Below are 21,821 nucleotides of genomic sequence, written 5' to 3'. Positions count from 1 at the left end.
GAATTTTATCCTCTGAAAGCTATGTTTTTGGGAAAGAAATGTCTCTGTTTTGATTTTTAAAGTAATTATAGTTCATCTTACCTTTTTCAAGCAGTAAATCTGACATATTTCTTACAACGACTGGGATATTGGGAGACCTAGTGAAACCCAGGGTTTCCATGAATTATACCTGAATCACCTGTCAGGATAAACACGTTTAAACTCCAATTGGACAACCCACCATCAGTGTTAACTGATACCTAAAAGCAAACATTTGACCTCTGGGTCACACAAAACTTCTCACTTCTCACAGCAGTCCCCTGTCTCCCATCTCTCCTGGGCCAAAAAAGGTTGTAATCACTAGTTTCTTTTGAATTTTTGTATTTCAGAACCATAGGCATATTCATTCGTTCATTGTCATAGGGTTTAATACTATAGGTATTCATTCAATACCACTGATCCTCACCTCTATCATCTTACCTAATCTCCAGTGCATCATGGAGGTTACTGATCACCACGTGGCACTGCCTGACTTCTGGGCCTACGTTTGAAACCTCCATGCTTTTCTGCCTCCGTAATTATTTTGTTTGTTTATGCAATAAAATAAAATTTAAAAGCAAGCTAGAATGCTGGATCTGCAATACTAGCATAAAAAGAATTGTATCCATGTTTTCTAGCGGAAAACAGCTTAGCAGTTTGAATGTGTTATCACTCCAAAACCATCATTTGGAAAGGCCTGGCGTGTAGTTAAGTGCTTGGTGTGAATGAATGAATGAATGAATGGCTGAGTAAATAACCGGAAGTGAACTGCAAGCGGCAGGAATGGATTTGGGAAAGTCGGGAATTCCACGGTCTGGGCCTGCCAAGGCCTGTAGGTGCTCGCTGTGGGGAAACCAGCAAACCAGTTGCCTGGTGTTGAAGGGGGCACGTTACGCAAGGGCACCGGCAGCCTCTGCTGACTGCACACGCCAAAAATCTATGTGAATCCAGCCCAAAGAGCTGGGTTCTAGTTTCCCTCGGGAAACTAGACCTTAAGGACCTCGGACCTCGGTTTACCTATGTTTAAAGTGGCCCTAAGGACCTCGGTTTACCTATCTATAAAGTGCGGATCTTGCAATTTCAACTTTTTCAGTGATGATCCCAAGAAGTAAATGGATATAGTAAGTGCTTTATATAAACCAAAAAGTGCTGGAACAAGGTGGGGGAAGCAGTGACTCTGACAAGGTGTGTTCAAGGTGAACCCTCCGGGGAGCACTTCTTAAATGTGAACGTATACTGGGGTCTCCCGGGGATATTGGTAAAGTGCATCCTGAGTCACGTGTCTGCCGTGGGGCCCGAGATTAGTGATGCTAACATGCTGGCCTCTGGGGATGCTGCTGCAGCTGCTCCGTGGACCACTTTCTGAGTAGTAGCAAGAGGGTAGAAGGGCCAAATCTGTGTCTGTGAGAGACTCGTGGAGGGAGGGAGGAGAAATGGGAGGAAGAACGGAGGCAGAGAAAGAGAGTTCGGGCGAGGAGGAGAGGATGCTAGGAAGAAGGGGAGGCTTCTGGCGCAAGCGAGGATGCGCAGACCGAGGCTGGGAGGCGGCGGGTGCGGGCGGCTCCGCGGCTGCGCGGGCTGCGGGAGGGGGCGGACGCGTGCTGGCGGCGGCGGCCGCGCAGTACCGACCCTGCGCCCGCGGCGCCCCTGCTGCGGCCCGAGCGGCCTGGCTGCGGGATCGGTGGATAGCGATGGCGCGGCCGCGCCGGCAGTGCCCGAGGGCCTGGGCGCCGCTGCTCTTGCTGCTGCTGGCCGGGCCCGTCGCCTGTGCCGCCAGCCCCGCGGACGACGGCGCGGGCGCCGGGGGCCGGGGGCCCCGGGGCCGCGCGCGGGGGGACTCGGGCTCCGACGAGGCGGTGCCGCGCCACGACTCCTCCTACGGCACCTTCGCGGGGGAGTTCTACGACCTACGCTACCTGTCCGAGGAGGGTGAGGCTGCGGGAGGATGAGGGGCTGCGGGAGCGGAGACCCGGGACGGGGACCGGAGGCGGCAGGAGCGGGGGCGGGGGCGGGCAATTGGTTAGGATGCGAATGGAGGCAGCGCCGGCACGGCCGAGGCCCGGACGGGGAGCGCGTGGCTCCCACTACCCATCCGCCTGGACAAGTGGTCTCAAGAGCTGTCAGCGCCTTCCACCCGCTGCTGGCTTTACAGGTGGGGAGACTGAGGCCGGGAGAGGCAGGTGGTCAGCCAAGTCCTGCGAAGCTGCGGACAGGTGGGGCTGAGTCTAGGCTCCCCCAGTTTTCAGCATCTGGCCTCCACTCTCTGTCTCTGTCAGGGATTGGGGTAGAGGGTGGTAAGGGAGGAGACTGCCATCTGGCCTAGGGTGTGTGAGATAAGAGCAGCTGGTGGGAAGCAGAAATCCCAATTTAAAGAGAGATGTTGCCTTATTTCCTCCCTGTCTGTATGGACCTAAATTTGCAGTGGCTAGTGTCCCAAGCTCTGCGTTCTGTTCGTGCTCACTGCCCTGCCCATGAGAGCCGGGTCACATCTCTTTCCCCACTTCCATCCCACTTCTTTACTGTCTTCCCACATGTCATGCATCCCTAGTGTGAGCCACCATTGTTGGGGCCTGGTGGGCCCAGAGACAGGGTGTTTGTCCCTCAATGACCTCCCTGTAGAGGCAGTGTTTCAGTGAGCACAAAAGCCAAGCTGATTTTCTTCAGAAGGAATGGAAACTGGCTTCTTACTTCTGCAATTTGGAAAGTGATTTTCCTTTTCTTCTGCTAAGAGGGATATCCAAGAATCAAGTTGGGCTTTGAAATGTTGTGTGTCCCAGCAGATGATATGACGCTGGATGTATCTGTTACTTAAGATTAGGTTTAGTTACCTACAACAAACAAACATTAATAGCTTAAATAAGATAGAAGTTCCTCTGTCACGTAAAGAAATCTAGAAGTAGGCAGTCGAAGGTCACTGACTACTTTATAAGGAGATTGCTCAGAAGGCCCATGTAACAATTCTACTTACACTTCATTAGCCACAACCTAGTCATATGGTCACACATACGTGCAGAGGAGGCTGGGAAATGTAGCCTTTTTCTGGGAAGTAATATGCCCAATTCAAAAGCTGGACTTACTGTATTATATGGAGAAATGGATTTGGGGAAATACATTAGTTGGGTAGTTGCTTAACTGCTGAAACAGGGACCCCAACATACAGTGGCTTAAATAAGATAGTTTATTTTTCTTTCACTTGAGTCTGGCTGGTCTGGGCAGGTGGTCCAGCTCTGTTCCACAAGGTCATTCAAGGACCTAGGTTCTTTCCCTGATGTTGTTCCCCCACCCTCTAAGGCTTTGTCCTCATCTGTGTGGAAGTCAGGTTGCTTGCACGTCTTTGTTCAAGCTTAAGGAAAGGAGAAAGAGAGGAAGTTCAGGACAAACAATTACCTTTTAGGCTGGTTGCACAAATCACTGCGGTTCACATTTCTCTGGCAAGAACCTAATTACATGACCTAGCTGCAAGGGAGGCTGAAAAGTAGAGTGTTCTAGCTGGGTAGCCATGTGGTCAGGGAGAAGGAAAGAATGCAGGGGCAGAGTAGGGGAACAACAAGCAGAAGTAGAATCTGTCACTCTATAAAAGAATAAATAGTACAAAATCCATCTCTTTTTGAAAGCATGTAATACGTAGTTATTCTGTTCATAGTCAGCCTAGCACACTGCTAGGTGACTTAAAGGTGGCACATGAGAAATTATATTCTCATTGGGCACATGCATCTAACAAATGGAGAACAAGGTCAGATTCTATGTCAGTTTGTATATATAGAGAGAATGAAGTTAGTTGTATAGTCCAGGCACTTTTATGAACATGGACATCAGGTGGGCTGCAGCCCAAAGGAAAGCTTTATAGAGTTGAACCAGGAAGTGTGAGAGACTTTGGTGAGACAAAAGGGGGAGGGCATTTAGGTGAGGTGACCCTACAGGGGTAGCAGGGCCTGTGATGTGTACAAATCTCTAGTTTGTCTGCTTGGCACTCTCACCCATTCTGCACATACAACCTGAAGCCTGGCTCTAACCCTCAAAAATCTGCAATGGTTCCAACCTACTCCCTGGAGGAAGCTTCAACTCCTTTATCTGGAATTTTCTGTCTGACCCAACTTTCATTTACAACCATCTCTCACTCCTTCCTTTCCCTCACTCTGAGCTTTCACTGCCCATTCTACCCTTCTCTCTGATCCTTTCACTTATCTTCAAAGGCTGATCCTACAACCATCTGGTGGGTGCTAGTGGGGATGTTTGTGGGGTGAGCCTCCCAGGGGAAGCACGTCTAGTAGATTACCCTAGGCCTAGGCTTTAGCCTTGTGGGTCCTGAGTAGAGACTTTCCCAAGATCCTTAGAAATAATCAATGACACTGCCTTAAAAGGGTACTGCCAGAGATGGAGAAGCAGAACGAGGAAATGTCCCAGAATGGTTTCCCACCCAGGAGACGAAGGAAAAAGGCATCAGGAAGAGTGTCCCATGCCATGGGGAGGCCCAGTGAAGAGTTAAAATAGTTGATGGATTCAGGAAATGAGAGGTAATGGGTGGATTTTCCTGGGATGAGTTCAGTGGAGAAGGAAGGAGGGAGACCAGTTGATTTTGGAGGAAGTGGCAAATGAAGAGGTAGAAATAGTACCTTTAAACAATTCTATCTTTCTATCAGTACAAGTGGGCTTGTCTTTTTCTAGTGACTGGGCTGTTTTCTCTATGCAGGGTACCCCCTTCTCAGGTTCAAAGTTGCCGACAAACTGAATTTTTAATGAAAAAGTAGCCCAGTAGTATGAAATCAGAAAAAGGGAATTAGAATAATGGGGTGGGCATGGAGAATTCCCTGAAACTCTGGTTGAGCCCAGTGACCATTACCCACCTTGTCCAGAGACCATTTCTCCAGTGTCCAGGTTGCCCAAGACCCCCAGGCCACAGACTGAACACTGGCTGATTTGATGTTTCTCATCACCCCCTAACATGTTCATTTTTTTAAATTTAAATTATATTTTGGTTTAATGATGCTAGTTTTCAGAATTCTCGGGCTAAGACATTCTCATTTCAGAATGTCTTAGCCTGTACTACTCAGCCTTACAGCCCCAGCTCAGTTGCTGCCTCTTTCAGAGGGCTTCTCTGCTTTCCTCCCCCCCATTCCCTGCCACTAGGCAAGATATTCTCCCAGAGTACACTGTCTAACCGTGCTGTGACCCTTTGTGCTCTCTATGGTTAACAGCTTGGATAGGTTCTTGGTGCTTGACTCCTATTACTCATACCCTCTTACCCTTGAGGTTCTCAAAGCCAGAATCTATAGATTCAGAACAACAGTAGAAATATAAAACAGATCACCACATGATTATGGGCAAACCTCCTATTCTGAGGTTTCTCTGAAAAAAATGGAGTTGGGTGTTGGCTTAGGGTTAAGTCCTAAGTGAAGCCTGCTGCTCCGTTTTCCTTGCTGCTAAGATTTACAGACCAGGTCTGAGGAGCAAACCCTGAGACTCATCAGCCAGCCACTTGGCTGATGGTAGCTGGCTTGCCCTTGGGCCATATCCTACCTTGGAAGGAAACAAGGAACACCATTCAAGGTTGCTTATCTTTAAGGCATAGTAGTCTGACCACTTGTAAAACATGGCCCAGTCAATCAATGAGTTTCTGACCATTGAGTTCTGACCACAATTTTTCCCATCTTGGGAAAGAGCTAGTAAGGCAGTAGAGAGAAGAACAGAGCTTGGGGGGAAGGGCAGGAGTTCCTTCATCTGCCTATATTCTTCCTGCGTCTACTGTGTATTGTACGTGGATACATAACTCATCCCCATACATATAAACATTTGGGATGCTTTTCCCCTTGTGGTGCATATATACGTACTGAGAATAAAAAGACCCCCCCCCACACACACAGAGGCACATGCACACGTATTTTTTTCATTTATAGTATTTCATTTATAGTATTTATAGTACGTTGGTTTGAACAAAGATAGTGTCACCTTTTTCAGTGACAAAGTAGAAACAGCATATATATATATATATATATATATATATATAGTTTGGGGGCAGGAGAATAAAACCAAAACAAATCACAGAAAAGGTAAATAATTTAAAGGTAAATAATCTAATTCATATCCATGAATCTAACCCAATAATAACACTAACTGGAGCTGACTTTTATTAAGTGCCTACTGTGTGCCAGTCACTGTCCTAAGTACCTTACCCATATTAACTTTAATCTTTATAGCAACACTGACTTAGATACTACTGCTATTCCCACTTTGGAGTTAAGGAAACTGACCCCCAGAAAGTTTAAATATTGTAGCTAAAGTCACACAGCTAGAAAGTAGCAGAGAACCGGGTGGGTTTGTTGTTGATTGACTTTATGGATAAGGTGGTGCGAGGTGTCCAGCGTGCTTAGAAGAGAGGGCCCCCGTGGACCTCTCTTCTAAACACATGTGCTAGGAAATGCAGTGGAACAGGCGGGATGGGGCATTTTTATGGGCAAACTTGAAAAGAGGGGCTTGGAATTGATGGGGTAGTCAGTTGGGAACTACAGGTTCCTGAGTGGTGGAGTGCCATGATGAAAGCTTTGCTAAACGGGCTCCACGTGGGTGGAATGTTCCATTTTACAAAGTCCCTTGACATTTTTGCTTCATTATATGGTTCTGATAAGCAGAAACGATTCAGGCAGTCCAGAAAGAGAAATAGGCTGATGCAGTAGCTCTCAGAGATTTGAACAGATAATTTCTGGTTAAAACTTCAAGGAATTGAGTACCAAATTAATACCTGAGGGCTGTGATCCAAGCAGTTAATTAGAAGCAATAAATAGCAAACGAGAAGCCATTATCCACCTAGTGGAGTATGGCAAAATAGGCTCAAGGGATTGCAAAAGAGGAACAGATAGTGGCTGCGTGTTAGACAAGAATGGAAACAACAGAGGCATGTTGAGAACCTGGAGAAATGAACCAAGACAATACGTGCCTCTTGAAGGGAGGTAAAAATGTCTTTCATCCTCCAAGACAGAACAGTTAATTGGAGGGGTTTACAGGGCACATGTGAGAAGAAGGAAAGGGAAGGAGAATAGAAAGGTTTTTTTGCCTCAAACCAATATTATTTGGTCTTCGTCCAAATTTTAATTTTCGATAAAGAGAAAGAAAGCACTAAAATGGAAAGTGGAGGGAAAGGAACAAACAAACAAAACCACCAAAAACCAGTAATAAAAAGGTGGGAGCAACAACATTCTAAATCAACTTATACTTCAATAGAAGAAAAAAGTGGGAGCATGGATAAAGCTAAGGGGAAAAGCGGAAGCTGGCATGGCTGGGTGTCTGACGCATACATCTCAGGACTAAGGAAGACGAGTGAGTGTAGGGAGATAGGAGGGGGTGGGGAGAGGCCAGTAAAGGTCTTCAAATGGCGTTGTGACAAGATCTGATTTCTGTTTTAGAAACCTGGCGCTGGTGGAAGAATTAGAAGGGAAGTGGGGGAATCAGATAGGAGGTGGTACAATAGCCAAGAGGCAGGCTCGTGTTTCAGGGTGGGAATGAAAGGAATGGTGACGGAGGAAATGTTCCAGGTGGAGGAATCTAGGGTTTCAGGGTTGGGAGACTGGGGGTGGGTGGTGGGATTCTTCACTAAGATAGAAAACATAGGAGGAAGGGCATTTGGGAGGTGGAGAAGCTCAGTGTTGGGCGTCTGGAATTGTTTTGCTTGTGGAATGTCCAGGCAGAAACCCCTGGAGGGAGTTGATTGTTGGGCTTAAACGTTGATAGAAGAAAAGGAGAAGTGCCAAAGAACTGTGAAGTTAGAGAAAGAAAAACTCTGAGGAAAGTAGGAGGAAAGAAATAACAAAGTAGCAGAATTTAATGAAATAGAAACCAAATATTCAGTAAAGAGGATGAAAAAAGCCAGAAGTGATTCTTTGAAAATATGAATGAAGTAGATACGTGTATTAGTCAGTGTTATCCAGAGAGACACAACCAATAGGATGTGTATGTATATATAGATGAGAGACAGAGAGAGAGAAGTTTATTTTAAGGAGTTGGCTCACACAGTTTTGGAGGTTGGCAAGTCCAGAATCTGCAGGGTGGGCTGGCAGGCTGGAGACCCAGGAGAGAGCCGATGTTATAGTTCAAGTCTGAAGGCCACCTGCCACAGAATTCACTCTTGCCTGGGGAAGGTCAGTCTTTTTGTTCTGTCCAGCTGGGGTTGAGGCCCACCTACATTATGGAGGGCAATCTGCTTTACTCAGAGTCCACTGATACAAAATGTTAAATGTTTATCTCATCCAAAAACACTCTCACAGAAACATCCAGAATAATGTTTGACCACATATCTGGGCACCTGGCCTAGCCAAGTTGGCACATAAAATTAACTCTCACAATAGGATTCTGGCAAGATTGATAAGGAGAAAAAGAGAGAAGACAAATAATATTAGGAATGAGAAAAGGGAGAAATAACCCTAGACATAGCAGAGAGTAAAAAGGTAATATAGGGCTTCCCTGGTGGCGCAGTGGTTGAGAGTCTGCCTGCCGATGCAGGGGACACAGGTTCGTGCCCTGGTCCGGGAAGATCCCACATGCCGCGGAGCGGCTGGGCCCGTGAGCCATGGCCGCTGGGCCTGCGCGTCCGGAGCCTGTGCTCTGCAGCGGGAGAGGCCACGACAGTGAGAGGCCTGCGTACTGGGGAAAAAAAAAAAAAAAAAGCTAATACATTACAACTCAATAATAAAAAGACAGCCTACCCTATTAAAACATGGAGAAAGGCTCTAAATAGACATTTCTCCAAAGAAGATATACAAATAGCCAATAAGCACATGAAAAGATACTCAGCATCATTAGTCATTAAGAAAATGTAAATCAAAATCATAATGAGATACCACTTAACACCCACTAGGATGGCTATAAAAAAAAAAAAAAAAAAAAGGACCTTCCCCCAACCCCCCCACAGTACATTGCTGGTAAGAATGTAAAACAGTGCGGCTACTTTGGAAAATAATTTGATAGTTCCTCGCGAAGTTAAACGTAGAGTTAACATATGACACAGCAATTCTATTCCAAGAGAACTGAAAACATATGTTCACACAAAGACTTGTACACAGATGTTCATGGCAGCATTATTCATAATAGCCCCAAAGTAGAAACAACCCAAATGTCTGTCAGCCCCTGAATGGATAAAAAAATGTTGTAATCCATACAACGGAGTGTTCCATAAATCAAGAAATATCGTTAATTCTGTGCACCTAGGGTATTTAAAAATTAAAATTCTACAATAAACATAATTTTCCAATGAAATTGTACAGTGCATGTAAAACAGATCCAATTGAATATCTTTATTCTCTAGGCTTCAAGATGATAACTGCTAATAAGATATGGTTTTTCACAAACATTTACATTGTATTGCTATTCAAAGATTAATACACTTACTCTCTACCCATCAAGGTTTAGTCAGAAAGACAGAAACCAATTTTTTAAGCTTTTTAAAACAGGATAACCAGCCCAGGGAGCTGTCTGAAAAGGTATTGAGGGGACTGCAGAAGCAAAAAGGGAGCTCAGAGAAAGTCACTTTGGGAAGCGGCTGCCGGCCCTGGGGCTGAGAGAGCAGAGAGAAGCGCTTGAGGTTGTGAGAGCCAAGAGCTCAGACAAGGGACCTCCCACTCCCACCCCCACCCCAGAGGTGCAGCCCATCCTCTGAGAATGGGCTGTCTGCCCAGCTGATGCTGGTTCCTTTGAAGAGGCTAGTCCTGGGAGTCTAGAAAAAAGCTGTAAACTCAAACCGACTGCCAATGCAAGGATGAAGTAGAGTTGCTGAGGACTTGCATATTGGACAGCAATCAAACAGGAACAAATGGTCTTTCCCTCCTCCTGCTTCCCAACCTCCCTTTAATGTTTTCTTTTGGCAGAACCTAGCCAGCTGGCAAAGGAGAGATGTGGTTTGCAGAGTACTAGCCCATCCTACAGCTGGCTGTAGAGGCTGGGTTGTAGCTGAGATACAGGAGTTTAAATATTGGCACGTGGTCCAAACTTATTTTATTCCAAACAGTAGATCATTTAATTTCAGGAAAAAAAATATAATATTGCTTTGCTTATATTCTGATACCAACCCCACAGTTGGTGTCTTGAAATTCAGTTCTGGCACTAATGACCCCACAGGTTAAAGGGCATGGTCCACAACAAGACTAGCCTCACTTCAGACCAACTGGCTACCAATCCAGGGGCCACTCACAACCCCCCTTGGGTTCTGTAATTCACTACAATGTCTCAAAGGATTCAGGAATGGGCTGTACACACAATAACAGTTTTAGTATCAAGGATACAGCTCAGGAACAGCCAATGAAGACACACACAGGGCAGAGTCTGGGGGGCTCATGAATGCAGTTTCCATGTCCTGTCCTGGAAGGAGAGGATTCCTCTCCATGGAATCATGACTTGTCACCCTCCCGGCATATCAGTGTGTTCACCACCAGAAAGCTGCACTGAGCTTCAGTGTCCAGTGTTTCTATTGGGGTTTCATTACCTAGGCATGGTTGATTTAATCATTAGCTACAGAATTGAACTCAATCTCCAGCCCCTCACCCCCTCCCTGGAGGCAGGGCTAGCTCAAAGCCCCAAACCTCTAATCACGTGGTTCGTCTTTCTAGTGACCAGTCCCCATTCTGAGTCATCTTATCTCTTAGCATAAACTCAGGTGTGAACCCAAGGGGCTCAGGAATAAGAAAGACCCATTGGGAAATTCCAAGGATCTAGAGTCTCCTTCCCAGGAACCAGGGACAAAAACCAATCAAATTCTCTATTACAAAACATCTTACAGGGACTTCCCTGGTGGCGCAGTGGTTAAGAATCCGCCTGCCAGTGCAGGGGACATGGGTTCGAGCCCTGGTCCGGGAAGATCCCACATGCCATGGAGCAACTAAGCCCGTGCGCCACAGCTACTGAGCTTGCGCTCTAGAGCCTGCGAGCCACAACTACTGAGCCCGTGTGCCTAGAGCCCATGCTCTGCAACAAGAGAAGCCACCGCAATGAGAAGCCCGTGCACCGCAATGAAGAGTAGCCCCCGCTCGCCATAACTAGAGAAAGCCTGCGTGCAACAACGAAGACCCAGTGCAGTGAAAAATAAATAAATTTATACTTAAAAAAACAAAACATCTTACAAAATGAGAAGAAAATGTGATATTATTAAATGATGCCCAAATTCATTTGACAACAAAAGTTCTCATTCCAAGATTTAGAAGCATATAAAATAGGAAATCAGTGCTAGAAAAGGCCTGAGAAATAAGCCATTTACCAACATTAATAAGCTAGTTCAATACATTTATAAGTGAGCTTTGTTCCAGAACTTGCCCTTATTTGGAGCTTAGAAACCCATTCTTCTTCTAGAGACGATCTTACCCAATGGGTAGTTTAAAAATTTAATGGTAATAATAATCCAGTAGTAATAATTACTGGCATTTATTGAGCTGGAAATTTGCTATATGCTGATGTATTATTCTAGACGCTAGGAAGTAGTAAGGACGATGGAAGGAAATGATGAACCTGCGTCAGAAGCAACATTACAAGAGATTGTCTTTTTCAGACACCTATAGAACCTTAAAAACATAAGTAGTCATTGCATTCCTGGATAAATACGCTGAGAAAAAATAGCCACAGCATTGTAGTGAGAAATAAGAGGAAGAACATATAGGATGATGCTTAACATAGTAGCATCGAACTCCATAAATAGTAAGAGAAAAACAAAAAACTCATTCATGGTGGGACTCAGTCTATAGTACTTGAGTGGATTTACGACTTAGCATAAAATAAGCATGAAAATAGAAAAAGTAATGCATCTGGCCCAAGTACTTAAAGATGGTGAAAAGGTAGGGCTATACTTTAGTATGTGATCAAGATCCAGGGTAGTAGAGATGAACTGTCCATAGAGCACAGATATGAACCAGAAAAATGTGGCCTGGTGACTTTTTTTTTTATTGAAGTGTAGTTGATTTACAATGTCGTGCTAATCTCTGCTGTACAGCAAAGTGACTCAGTTATACACATATAGACATTCTTTTTTTAGATTCTTTTCCATTGTGGTTTATCACAGGATATTGAATATAGTTTCCTGTGCTGTACAGTAGGACCTTCTTATTTATCCATTCTAAATGTAATAGTTTGCATCTGCTGTTGGCTTTTTTTTTAAAGTATAATTTAATGAAACAAAGTAAACAAAACCTCATTTAAAAAAATTACAAATCACAAAGAAAGGACTTCAGAATAGTGAGAAAAGAAAAACTAATACAATAATTTTTTTAAGTGTATTCGCACTGCCTAATATCTATGGGTGATTTTATTTATTCATTTGACAATCATTCAATGTCCAGTGTCAAGCACTGTGCTGGGCAGAGAATACAAGATGAATCACACATGGTGCAGGGAGTGGACAGCCTAGAAGAAAAATATTTGTGTCACAGACTGGAAGCATAATGCAGGCTTTCCTTTGATGTGTGGTTGAATGCATTATGATGTTAAGAAAGATGCATGAAATGATTTGTTTAAAGAATTAGTGAGATAAAATGTTCTATACAGCTTAATGAAAAACGGAAGTTCAGAGAAACAGAAAAATCATATTATAACATATAGATATAAATGGAAAACCTCTGCTATCAAATATAGAAATGTTTCATTTATTTTTTCTCTTAGAACATGTGTATTGTATAAAAGTGTGATTTTCACACTCTCAGGGGACAGTGGTGAGCCAGTGGGTATGATATTATGTCCTCTTTCAGTGCCTCAGGCTCCTTACCTGTAAATGAGGAAAAAGCCCTTTCTCAGTTAACACGCAAGGCTGGGTTCAAAGATGTGTGCCCCTACCTGCCCCTCATGAGAAGGGTGATTAGGCTTCAACAGAGCTCTTTTCTGAGGCCTTCACCATTTCTAGACGCGTGCGCTAGAGAATAGTCAACCTACTAAAAAGAAGCATTTCTCATTGGAAACGTTGTTCCTGGATTTTCTAACCATTATTTATTCTCACTGGCCAGGTTACCCTTTCCCTACTGCTCCTCCTGTGGATCCATTTGCCAAAATCAAAGTGGATGACTGTGGAAAAACTAAGGGATGCTTTAGGTTGGTAGATCTGCGAGTTGGATAACTTTAAAGCCAAGACTTTGATTTTACTTCTCAAGGTAGTATTTAAATTGCATGCAGTTCACTCTAACCAGGGACCTGTACCCCTCATAACTTCAGCAGAGATGCGGCTTGTTTCTGATGGCCACCCCAGGTTTCAGTCTTCCAAGCCTTGAGCTGTAGCATGCCCGTTGGCCCTAGAACGTTCTTCTCTAGGTCTTCATTTATGACTGTACGCCATTGGCTCAGGTGTCTAACCAGTTGGCTGTAGGAAAAAGAATCACATAACACAGATGTCTCTGCTTATTCAGCAGGGGTGTGGATGGGACAGGCAATAATAGATGTGCCTGAGACCCAGTTCCTTTTCAAATCAATAGTCATGACTTATGGGTAGCTGTATGATACTAACTAGTCATTACGCATTGATTATTGTGTCTAGCTAGTTGTCTCAGATCTAGTGAGTTCCTGCCTGATTATTCATAGTATGCTGTCAAGACGTGATGGGCTGGAGCTAGAAAACAGTAGTGTAGACAGTGGGCCTCCCGTCTAGACAGCTGTGCTTTGTTGGGAAAGCCTCCTTTTCTTTGAATCCTTTATTTCCTAAAACAAATTGTCCTTGAGTAAAGATTTTGATGGCCACTGCACTGAATGTTTTGGTTTTTTTTTTTTTTTTTTTGGTTCAGTGCTCAAGGAGAAACAATTGAACATGGGGTTTTTGAGTTTTCTTTGATTACAAGTGTATTTCTAAGGAATTTTTAAAAATCCAGTGATACGATTATTGGGGAAGATAGCCAGCAAAGAATACTTCTGGTGATTAGGGGATATTTTTGAGAAACGAAGGCATTTTAGTGCCCTGCTGGCTTCAGGGAGACTTCCTTTCTGGCCCATTCACCCCTCTTTTAGCTTTCCTCACCCTTTTCAGGTTTTTCAGCCCAGTTCCTGTGGTCTTGAGCTTAAACCTCCTGCCAGCTTCTCAGGGTATCTGCCAGCAGAGCTGCATGTTCCTTGTCTCCCTCCTCCGTCAATACTTGGCAGCCTTGCATCCTGTACTTTTAGATACCTTCCATCTGAGCTTAGATTATCCCACCCGTTGCTACAATTTTCTGTCGTTTCTGAAAATGGTGTAAAGCAGTGTTCCTGAAACTAGGGCTTGCTGATCCTTAAAGGATCCGCAAGTCCTCTGGAAGAAAATTTAAATTCATGTTTTCATTTCAGTGATGCTCCTTAAACAGATTAACACACGCATAATCTGGTTATCTGGATCACCACCTTACAGTGCTCTATACTTTAGTGTCTGAATTGTATTAGCACCAAGTAGCCCGATAGAGCAAAAGCAAATTTTATGAAGAAATGATGCATTCGCACCCAGTGAATACCAGATGAGGCATTTGTTTGGTGCCTTGTATGTATAAGTGTTGTGGAGCAATTCAGACAGATAAAAGTGGAGGGGAGTGGAGTCATGTCTAGTAGTAAGAACATGCTCAAAATAAAGACCCTGCAGAGTCCACTCAGACACGCTACATGCAGGTAAGCAGAAAGTCGCTTTCAGTGAAATGACCTCATTTGTCACGTGAATGCTATGAATTTAAAAGTTCCTGGTTTTGTAGTTTAATCTATATTTAATTTGCCCTTTTTTGTTAGTTTAATTTTGTAGTTTAATTGAAAATTTGTAAGTGAAAAGAACTGGTAATTTAAATTATTTAAATTATTAACTCAGAGAATTTTTTTTCTCTAAAAGGGATGCAGAAATAATTCAGTAATAATTAATATTTGAGAAACTCTAATAACACGTAGAGAACCCTGGCTAGGCCTGGAGGCCCAGGTTCAGTCCTGTTCCAGCTTGATTCACTCGGTAAGTTCCTTCCCATCTCTGGACCTCAGTTTGCAGGTAGATAAAGAGGAGCGTTCCGTCTCCATGGTCTCTCCTGAGTGAAACTGGGGTTTTGAGATCCCAGGTAGCAAAGATCTAATTTATTTATTAATATTGCTTAGCGTCCTGCCTGACACACAGATGTTCTGTTGATGTATTTTGAGTAAGTGGCTGAGGAAGCAGTAATATCTGTTTTGATATATCCTATAGATATGGCAAACCGGGCTGTAATGCAGAGACCTGTGACTACTTCCTTAGTTACCGGATGATAGGGGCTGATGTGGAATTTGAGCTGAGTGCAGACACAGATGGTTGGGTAGCAGTTGGATTCTCTTCAGACAAGAAAATGGTAAGACACAAAGCATGATAGAAGCTAATTTTTCTCTTTAGTTTGCTGTGCTACTTTAGACTTTAGAGAATGAGCACGGTTGTGTTTCCCTAAGTTATGACGCCACTTTTAAATGGGAGAAGCCGATTTCTGGCATTTAATTTTCTTTTTCAAAGTAAAGCAAGTAAATTGATCAAATCCTTATAACAATTATACTAGTTACGGCTCTCTGATTACAAGTTAAAAAAAATTTCAAGCTAGCTTAAACGGAGATGGAAGGGTTGGTTATGAGAATACAAGGTGTCTCGTGGTACCTGTATTCATTAGTTATTTCCACAGTACTGCTGCAAGAGAGCCTCCAAAACTACACGGCTGATAACAGGAAGCATTTCTTTCTTGCTCACATGTGTGTGGATTGGCTGGGACTCAGCTGGGCTTGGCTCCAGGCCATGGCCCGGATTCAGGTATTCTCTAATCATTCTGGAACCAGTAGCTACCCAGGCGTGTTTTTCTCATGGCAGAGGCAGAAGCACAAGAGCCATCCAAGCTTGTTTCAAACCTGTGTTCACATCACATCTGCTGATAATATTGCATTGCCTGAAGTAATTCACACAGCCAAGCCCAGAATGAAGGGGCAGGGAAATACACTCCCTCTAGCAAGAAGCCTTGTGAAGGTGTACGTACCTAATATAACAGCGAGGGAGTGAAGAATTGTGTCCAACGATTCAGTCTTCCACAGTGTGCATGGGCAGGAACACATCTGGTCCTCAGAAAGGACTGTGAACGGGAACAGGCAGGAACCCAGGTAGCTGACCATCCCTCACCTCTGCTTCTGTCTGTGCCTCTGCTGCGTTCTCTTTCCTCTGGAGCGTCATCATTTGCCATTCACTGTGCCAAGGTGCTTCCCAAATAGCCAGACTTTCTTAGGCCTTTGAACCTTTGCGTGTGCTGCTGCTGCTTCTCTTCACATGGTCTGTTTTGAGGTTCTTCCAATGAGAGAAGGGCAGCTCAGACCAGGGTTATGGCAGCAGGCGTGGTGGGAAGGGCTCAGATTTCAGATATGTTTTGAAGGTAGCGCTGACAGTCTTTGCTGGTGGATTGGACATAGGTTGTATGTGGGCGGTAAGAAGAGACTGGGGGATCAGGCTAAGCAATCAGAGCTCCAGTGAGTTCGTTCTTGGAGAGTCACTAGAAGAATGCACTTCTCAGTCCAGGCTGTAAGACAGTGGGTGCACCTGGTAAGACGGCATGGACACTAATTTATATCACTTATCTCCTACTTTAGGGTCAATAGGAGAAACAGCAGGTGTGTGTGTCATCCCGGAAGCTGGCTTGCAGTGCAATTGACCATTTCTTGTCCTGGAATGCATTTGCACTCATGATGCAGCTGTTAAGATTAGGGGGCTCAGAGGAGGGAGGTCGAGTGAGGAGCGTTCAGATTTTATGTTTGACATTTTGCTATCTAGAAGCCTTTAAAGTATAGGTCTCAAAAAAAATAAAATATAGGTCTCTCTTTTCTTCTCCTATTACTCCAAGAAGCACAGATTGAAAAGTTTTCCAAACCTGATGCACAGGAAAAGCAAAATGGAACCCTTTTTTAATAACCTTTAACTTTTTTTGAAATGATGCATTACTGTTTTCTTCGTTAGATTTTATTTTTTAGAGCAGTTTTAGGTTCACAGCAAAATTGAATAGAGGGTACAGAAGATTTCCATATACCCCCCCAACACACACGCGCAGACCCTCCACCATTATCAGCATCCCTCACAGGAGGGTACATTTGTTATAACTGATGAACACCTATAACGTTTTTGGTTTGTTTTTTACGAAAATGTTAAACCTACAGACAAGCTGCAAGGATAGGACCATAAACTCCTGTATATATGTTTCACCTAGATTCACCAAATGGTAACTTTTTTAATTGTGGCAAAACGTACATAACCTAAAATTTACCATTTTAAAGTGTTCAATTCAGTGGCATCAGTTACATTCATGGTGTGGAACTGCCACCACTATCACTTTTTCTCAAACAATAACATTTGCCACATATGCTTTATGTCTCTTTACTGCTGCTGCTACTACAACAACTCTGACTGCTGATACTACTTACTATTTTTATTATTTTCTGGAAACTTTGGAGGTTAAATTGAAGATATCATGACCCTTTAACCCTAAATATTTAAGTGGGTATCTCCTAAGATCAAAGACATTCTTTTTCATTATATAGTTTATTAAATTCAGGAAGTTTAGCCTAGATACAATAGTATTATCAAATATACTTGTCCATTTTCAAATTTGCCCTTTGTCCCAATACTGCCCTTTACAGAAATTTTTATTTTATGACTCAGGAGTCTGTCTAGGAACACCATGAGCTGTCATGTATCTTTAGTCTTACTTATTTTGAAATAGTTTCTTATCTTTTCTTTTTTCTTTTCTTTTTGGTCTTTCACGACATTGACCCTTTTGAAGATTACAGGCCAGTGTTTTGGTAGAATGACCTTCCATTCAGGTTTGTCTGATTGCTGGCTTATGATTAGGTTAGTGTCTGTGTTTTCGGCGGGACTGCTGGAGAGCTGGTGATGTATTCTTCTCTAAATGGCTCATTAGGAGGCACTCGATGTCAGCTATGGTGATACAAACTCTGGTCACTTGGTTAAAGATTTTTTTTAAAGATTTTTTTGATGTGGATCATTTTTAAAGTCTTTATTGAATTTGTTACAATATTGCTTCTGTTTTATGTTTTGGTTTTTTGGCCGCAAGGCATGTGGGATCTTAGCTCCCTGACCAGGGATCGAACCTGCACCCCCTGCACTGGAAGGCAAAGTCTTAACCACTGGACCGCCAGGGAAGTCCCTGGTTAAAGATTTTTAATGGCTTTTAGAACAATTTTTGGGGGTGGGGCTTCTAATTACAGAGTTAATGGATCGTATATTTCGGAGTGAAATTTCTTTCTAGCAGAAAAGTTTGCCAAAGACACACCTTTTGACGTTTTTCTCCATCATCTTTCGTGTTAGGGTGGTGATGATGTCATGGCCTGCGTCCACGACGACAACGGCAGGGTGCGCGTACAGCACTTCTATAACGTAGGCCAGTGGGCAAAGGAGATTCAGAGAAATCCTGCCAGAGATGAGGAAGGAGTTTTTGAGAATAATCGGGTCACCTGCAGATTTAAACGGCCTGTGAATGTTCCCAGAGATGAAACAATTGTTGATCTGCATTTAAGTTGGTATTATCTGTTTGCTTGGGGTCCAGCCATTCAGGGTAAGCTTACATTTTGGTATCTGAATTAAACACCAAACACTGCTGTGCTTGTAGTCCTTATTGACTGGGCGAGAGAGTGATAAGCACTTGCCTAACATAAGAGAGAAAGGCGATATGAATGTTCTGCCTTCAGAATGTTATAATGGACTTATACACATGAACACAGAAATGGACAAGTTATACACATGCCTAGTTAAAGCAAGATATACAAGATAGTATATGATGAGCTCTGTGCTTAATGAAACAGATCATATGTCTGCTGTATATGATATGTGGACTCTAATTCTCACAATGGTCTCATTTACTCCTCACCACGTCCTCCAGAATTGTAGGAATTACCCTCATTTTAGAGAGATTAAGGAACTTGCTCAAGGCTATATGGCTAATTAATGGAAGAACTGAAATTCAAACCTAGATCTGTCTGACTTCAAAATCAGCGAGTACTCTTAACTCCTATGCTCTAAATAGAAAAATACTGAACAGGAAAGGGCCTCTGGCGACTTCTCTAGAGATTGACACTCACTTTATGACTATTCTGGTGGTCATAAATCTACCAAATTATCCTATTGTTTAGCCCATTACTCCTCAAATTTTAATGTGTATGGGGATTGCCTGGCTATATTGTTAAAATGCAGTTTTCAGTAGGTCTAGTGTGGGGCCTGAGATTCTGCATTTCTAACAAGCTGGTCCACTGATGACCTCACTCTGGGCGGCAAGGCTCTTCGGCATTTCCCCAACAGTGACCCAAGCATATCATGAAGCCTTTGAGAGGCTGCTAAAATCAAGTTACACTGTGTCTACAGCATTCCTCCTGGTTCATCAGCCTGATGGCCTGACCAAGGATGGAAGTGAGCTGTTCTCAGTCCCTGTATGAGAACTCATTCTGGGAATTGCATCTTTCTCATCAAATATCCATTGCCTAATCTGATCTTTTTTTCCTCTTCAAATTGTTCCCATTGATCGATTGGAGATTTTATACCCTTTTTTTTTTGCCTGTTTCTAGTTGGGAAAACATATGGATGCCTCCAGATTTGTGACACCTTTTCCATTTGCTTATTTCCCAGGTTGCCGACAGTGGACCTACAGTTATACCTTTGAGTACTTTCAGTGCCCTGGGAAATAAACTATGTCTTAGGCTGGAGAAATGAACTCATTTTAAATGATGGGATTTGGAATCTAAAACTCTGGGCTTGAGTTTGGTTCTGCCTCTTGGTAGCTGTATCTAGCCTTTCCCTCAAGAAAGGTATGAATTGGAGGTACATAGTTAAGCATGGGAATTCATGTAGGTGACCAATGATTGAGGTTAGGGAGGAGAGGTGAATGGGACCAGTTGAGAGAAAAACTCTTGCCAGCCGGAGGCGTTCGGTTTGTGTTAACAGGAGGCAGCACGGACACTGCAGCAGGGGCTTGACATGTCCAGTTGGACACAGCTTCTCTAGCAAATAGTACCTTAAAAAACCCTCGCTCTGAGCCCTATTTCCAAGATGTCTGCTCTAAATTCATATGCCTTAGTCTCCTAAATTTCATATGGGTTAATCCAAAGGTCAGGCCCTTCCTATCAATTTCAGCTTATTAAGCAGCCTTTGCATACAGGTAAAAAAATGTTTCCCATCCAAAGGCTTGTTTGGTATCTTAATCCTCTTACTTTCTGTACCATTCCACACCACTCTGCCAGACAGACATGCAGACATACAGACACACAGCACACCACACCCTCTCTGGTCTGGCCTGGGCAGGCTACCACTTGATATCCCATAGACTTCCATCTGCAAGGGAGTCCATGTGGTCAGGAGTGGTTAATGAGCCATACATAAAAAATATATTTGGAAAAAAAAATAGTAGCTCTTGTTCTTTGAAGTTTAGTTTTTCTGTGGTTTGCATGTATCATTTTAAATCTGTACCTTTTTTCTATTGCCCCTTCCTTTTTATTTCTTTCCTCTTTAAAGGCTCCATCACCCGACACGATATAGACTCACCACCGACTTCAGAGCGTGTTGTCAGTATTTACAAGTATGAGGACATTTTTATGCCATCAGCTGCCTATCAGACCTTCTCCTCTCCATTCTGTCTGCTTCTCATTGTTGCCTTGACCTTCTACTTATTGATGGGAACCCCTTAACCACAGCTGCAAAGCCAACAGATTCAATGCATTATTAGAAAGTCTTTAGTATATTTTTTAAAAATATGCAGTATAATTTTAGCTTCTATTATGTAAAAAAAAAAGACTTATATGATTCAGCTTTCTGGAAGAAAGAGCAAGTTTCTTTTCTAAGCGAAGAGGATTGTTTAATAATGACCCCATACTTTGGGAAAGTACTTAAAACTTTTCTAAGCACTCACTTTCAAATATGTTTTCTTATTTGAGCTTCCCAACATCTCTGAGTTGGCTTGATGAACATTATTATTGCCATCGTACTGAATGGGATTTGAGACCCAGGAAGGCTCCCTTTTTATGACTCTCGTGCCATGTAGCCTTGGCTACTTGGTAAGATAACACATAGCAAGGTAGAGAAAGCTAGGCATAGAAACCATGTCTCTAAACAACCTTTACTCTTCCAACTACAGCTCAAGAGAGTTACTTGGAGTAATACTAAGGAGAACTTCACTGGATGGCCCAAGTTCACAGCCAGCCTTTTAGGCAGAAGAACTTTCAAATTTTCATAAAACATGAAGGCATTTGGATACTTACACAGCTAATGAGGAGAATGATGGAGATAATAGGGATATGAAAATGGTTCATATTTATTTGAAGTGTCTTCTGGATTAGTAAGTAGCTAAAAGAACACATTTTTTTTTGCTGCTTGGAAAGGTTAGAAATGGAACTGTGAGTGTTCCTGAAGATGTAAAATTATATTAATGATAAAAAAAATGGGCATTCTTAGAAGTTAGAATTTGGACTCTACTACCACTGTATTTAATAAATTAAGGTGTTCATTTGTGGTTACAGCTAATTCTGTTGTCAGTCACCATATATTGAGTATGATTAAATGTGTATTATAATAGACAAATCATCTTGAATATTCAAGGCATTTTGATAATAAATTAACATTTTTGGAGATTTGGAGTAGAAACATTTTAAAGATGACATTTTTTTAAAATTAGCAAATGCGAAATGACCCATCAAGTGGATTTACTTAGAGTATCCGTTCAAATGTTCAGACATAAATTGGATTGGCAGTCAGCATAATTTATAATAATGTCTTGACTTAATGCATTTTCTTTTTTCAAAGGAACCCAAATGTTCCTTTATTCCAACTGACTGAGTTAACAGCCCATTTAGAGGAAGAGTCTCTGGGT

The 21,821-nt window shown here is 42.9% G+C and overlaps 1 protein-coding gene across 2 annotated transcripts; it reads left to right on the top strand.

Moving 5' to 3' along the window:
• Nucleotides 1-1,603: 1,603 nt before the first annotated feature.
• On the top strand, nucleotides 1,604-21,427 carry FRRS1L (ferric chelate reductase 1 like). Of its 2 annotated transcripts, none has more exons than XM_079927499.1 (5): nucleotides 1,604-1,947; nucleotides 12,981-13,065; nucleotides 15,146-15,284; nucleotides 18,278-18,524; nucleotides 21,090-21,427. In XM_079927499.1, exons 1-5 carry the CDS (start codon nucleotides 1,710-1,712, stop codon nucleotides 21,110-21,112), a joined length of 732 nt encoding a protein of 243 aa, XP_079783625.1. In that variant the 5' UTR covers nucleotides 1,604-1,709; the 3' UTR covers nucleotides 21,113-21,427. The 2 variants fall into 2 exon arrangements, with proteins under 2 accessions (XP_079783625.1, XP_079783626.1); XM_079927500.1 differs by having other exon boundaries at nucleotides 1,628-1,947; nucleotides 20,471-21,427.
• The last annotated feature ends 394 nt before the right edge of the window (nucleotides 21,428-21,821 follow it).

This window comes from Stenella coeruleoalba (assembly GCF_951394435.1).
Source record: "Stenella coeruleoalba genome assembly, chromosome: 7".
Lineage (NCBI taxonomy): Eukaryota > Metazoa > Chordata > Mammalia > Artiodactyla > Delphinidae > Stenella > Stenella coeruleoalba.
The sequence above is the reverse complement of the archived record's forward strand: the minus strand, read 5'-3'. Positions and strand labels throughout refer to the sequence as shown.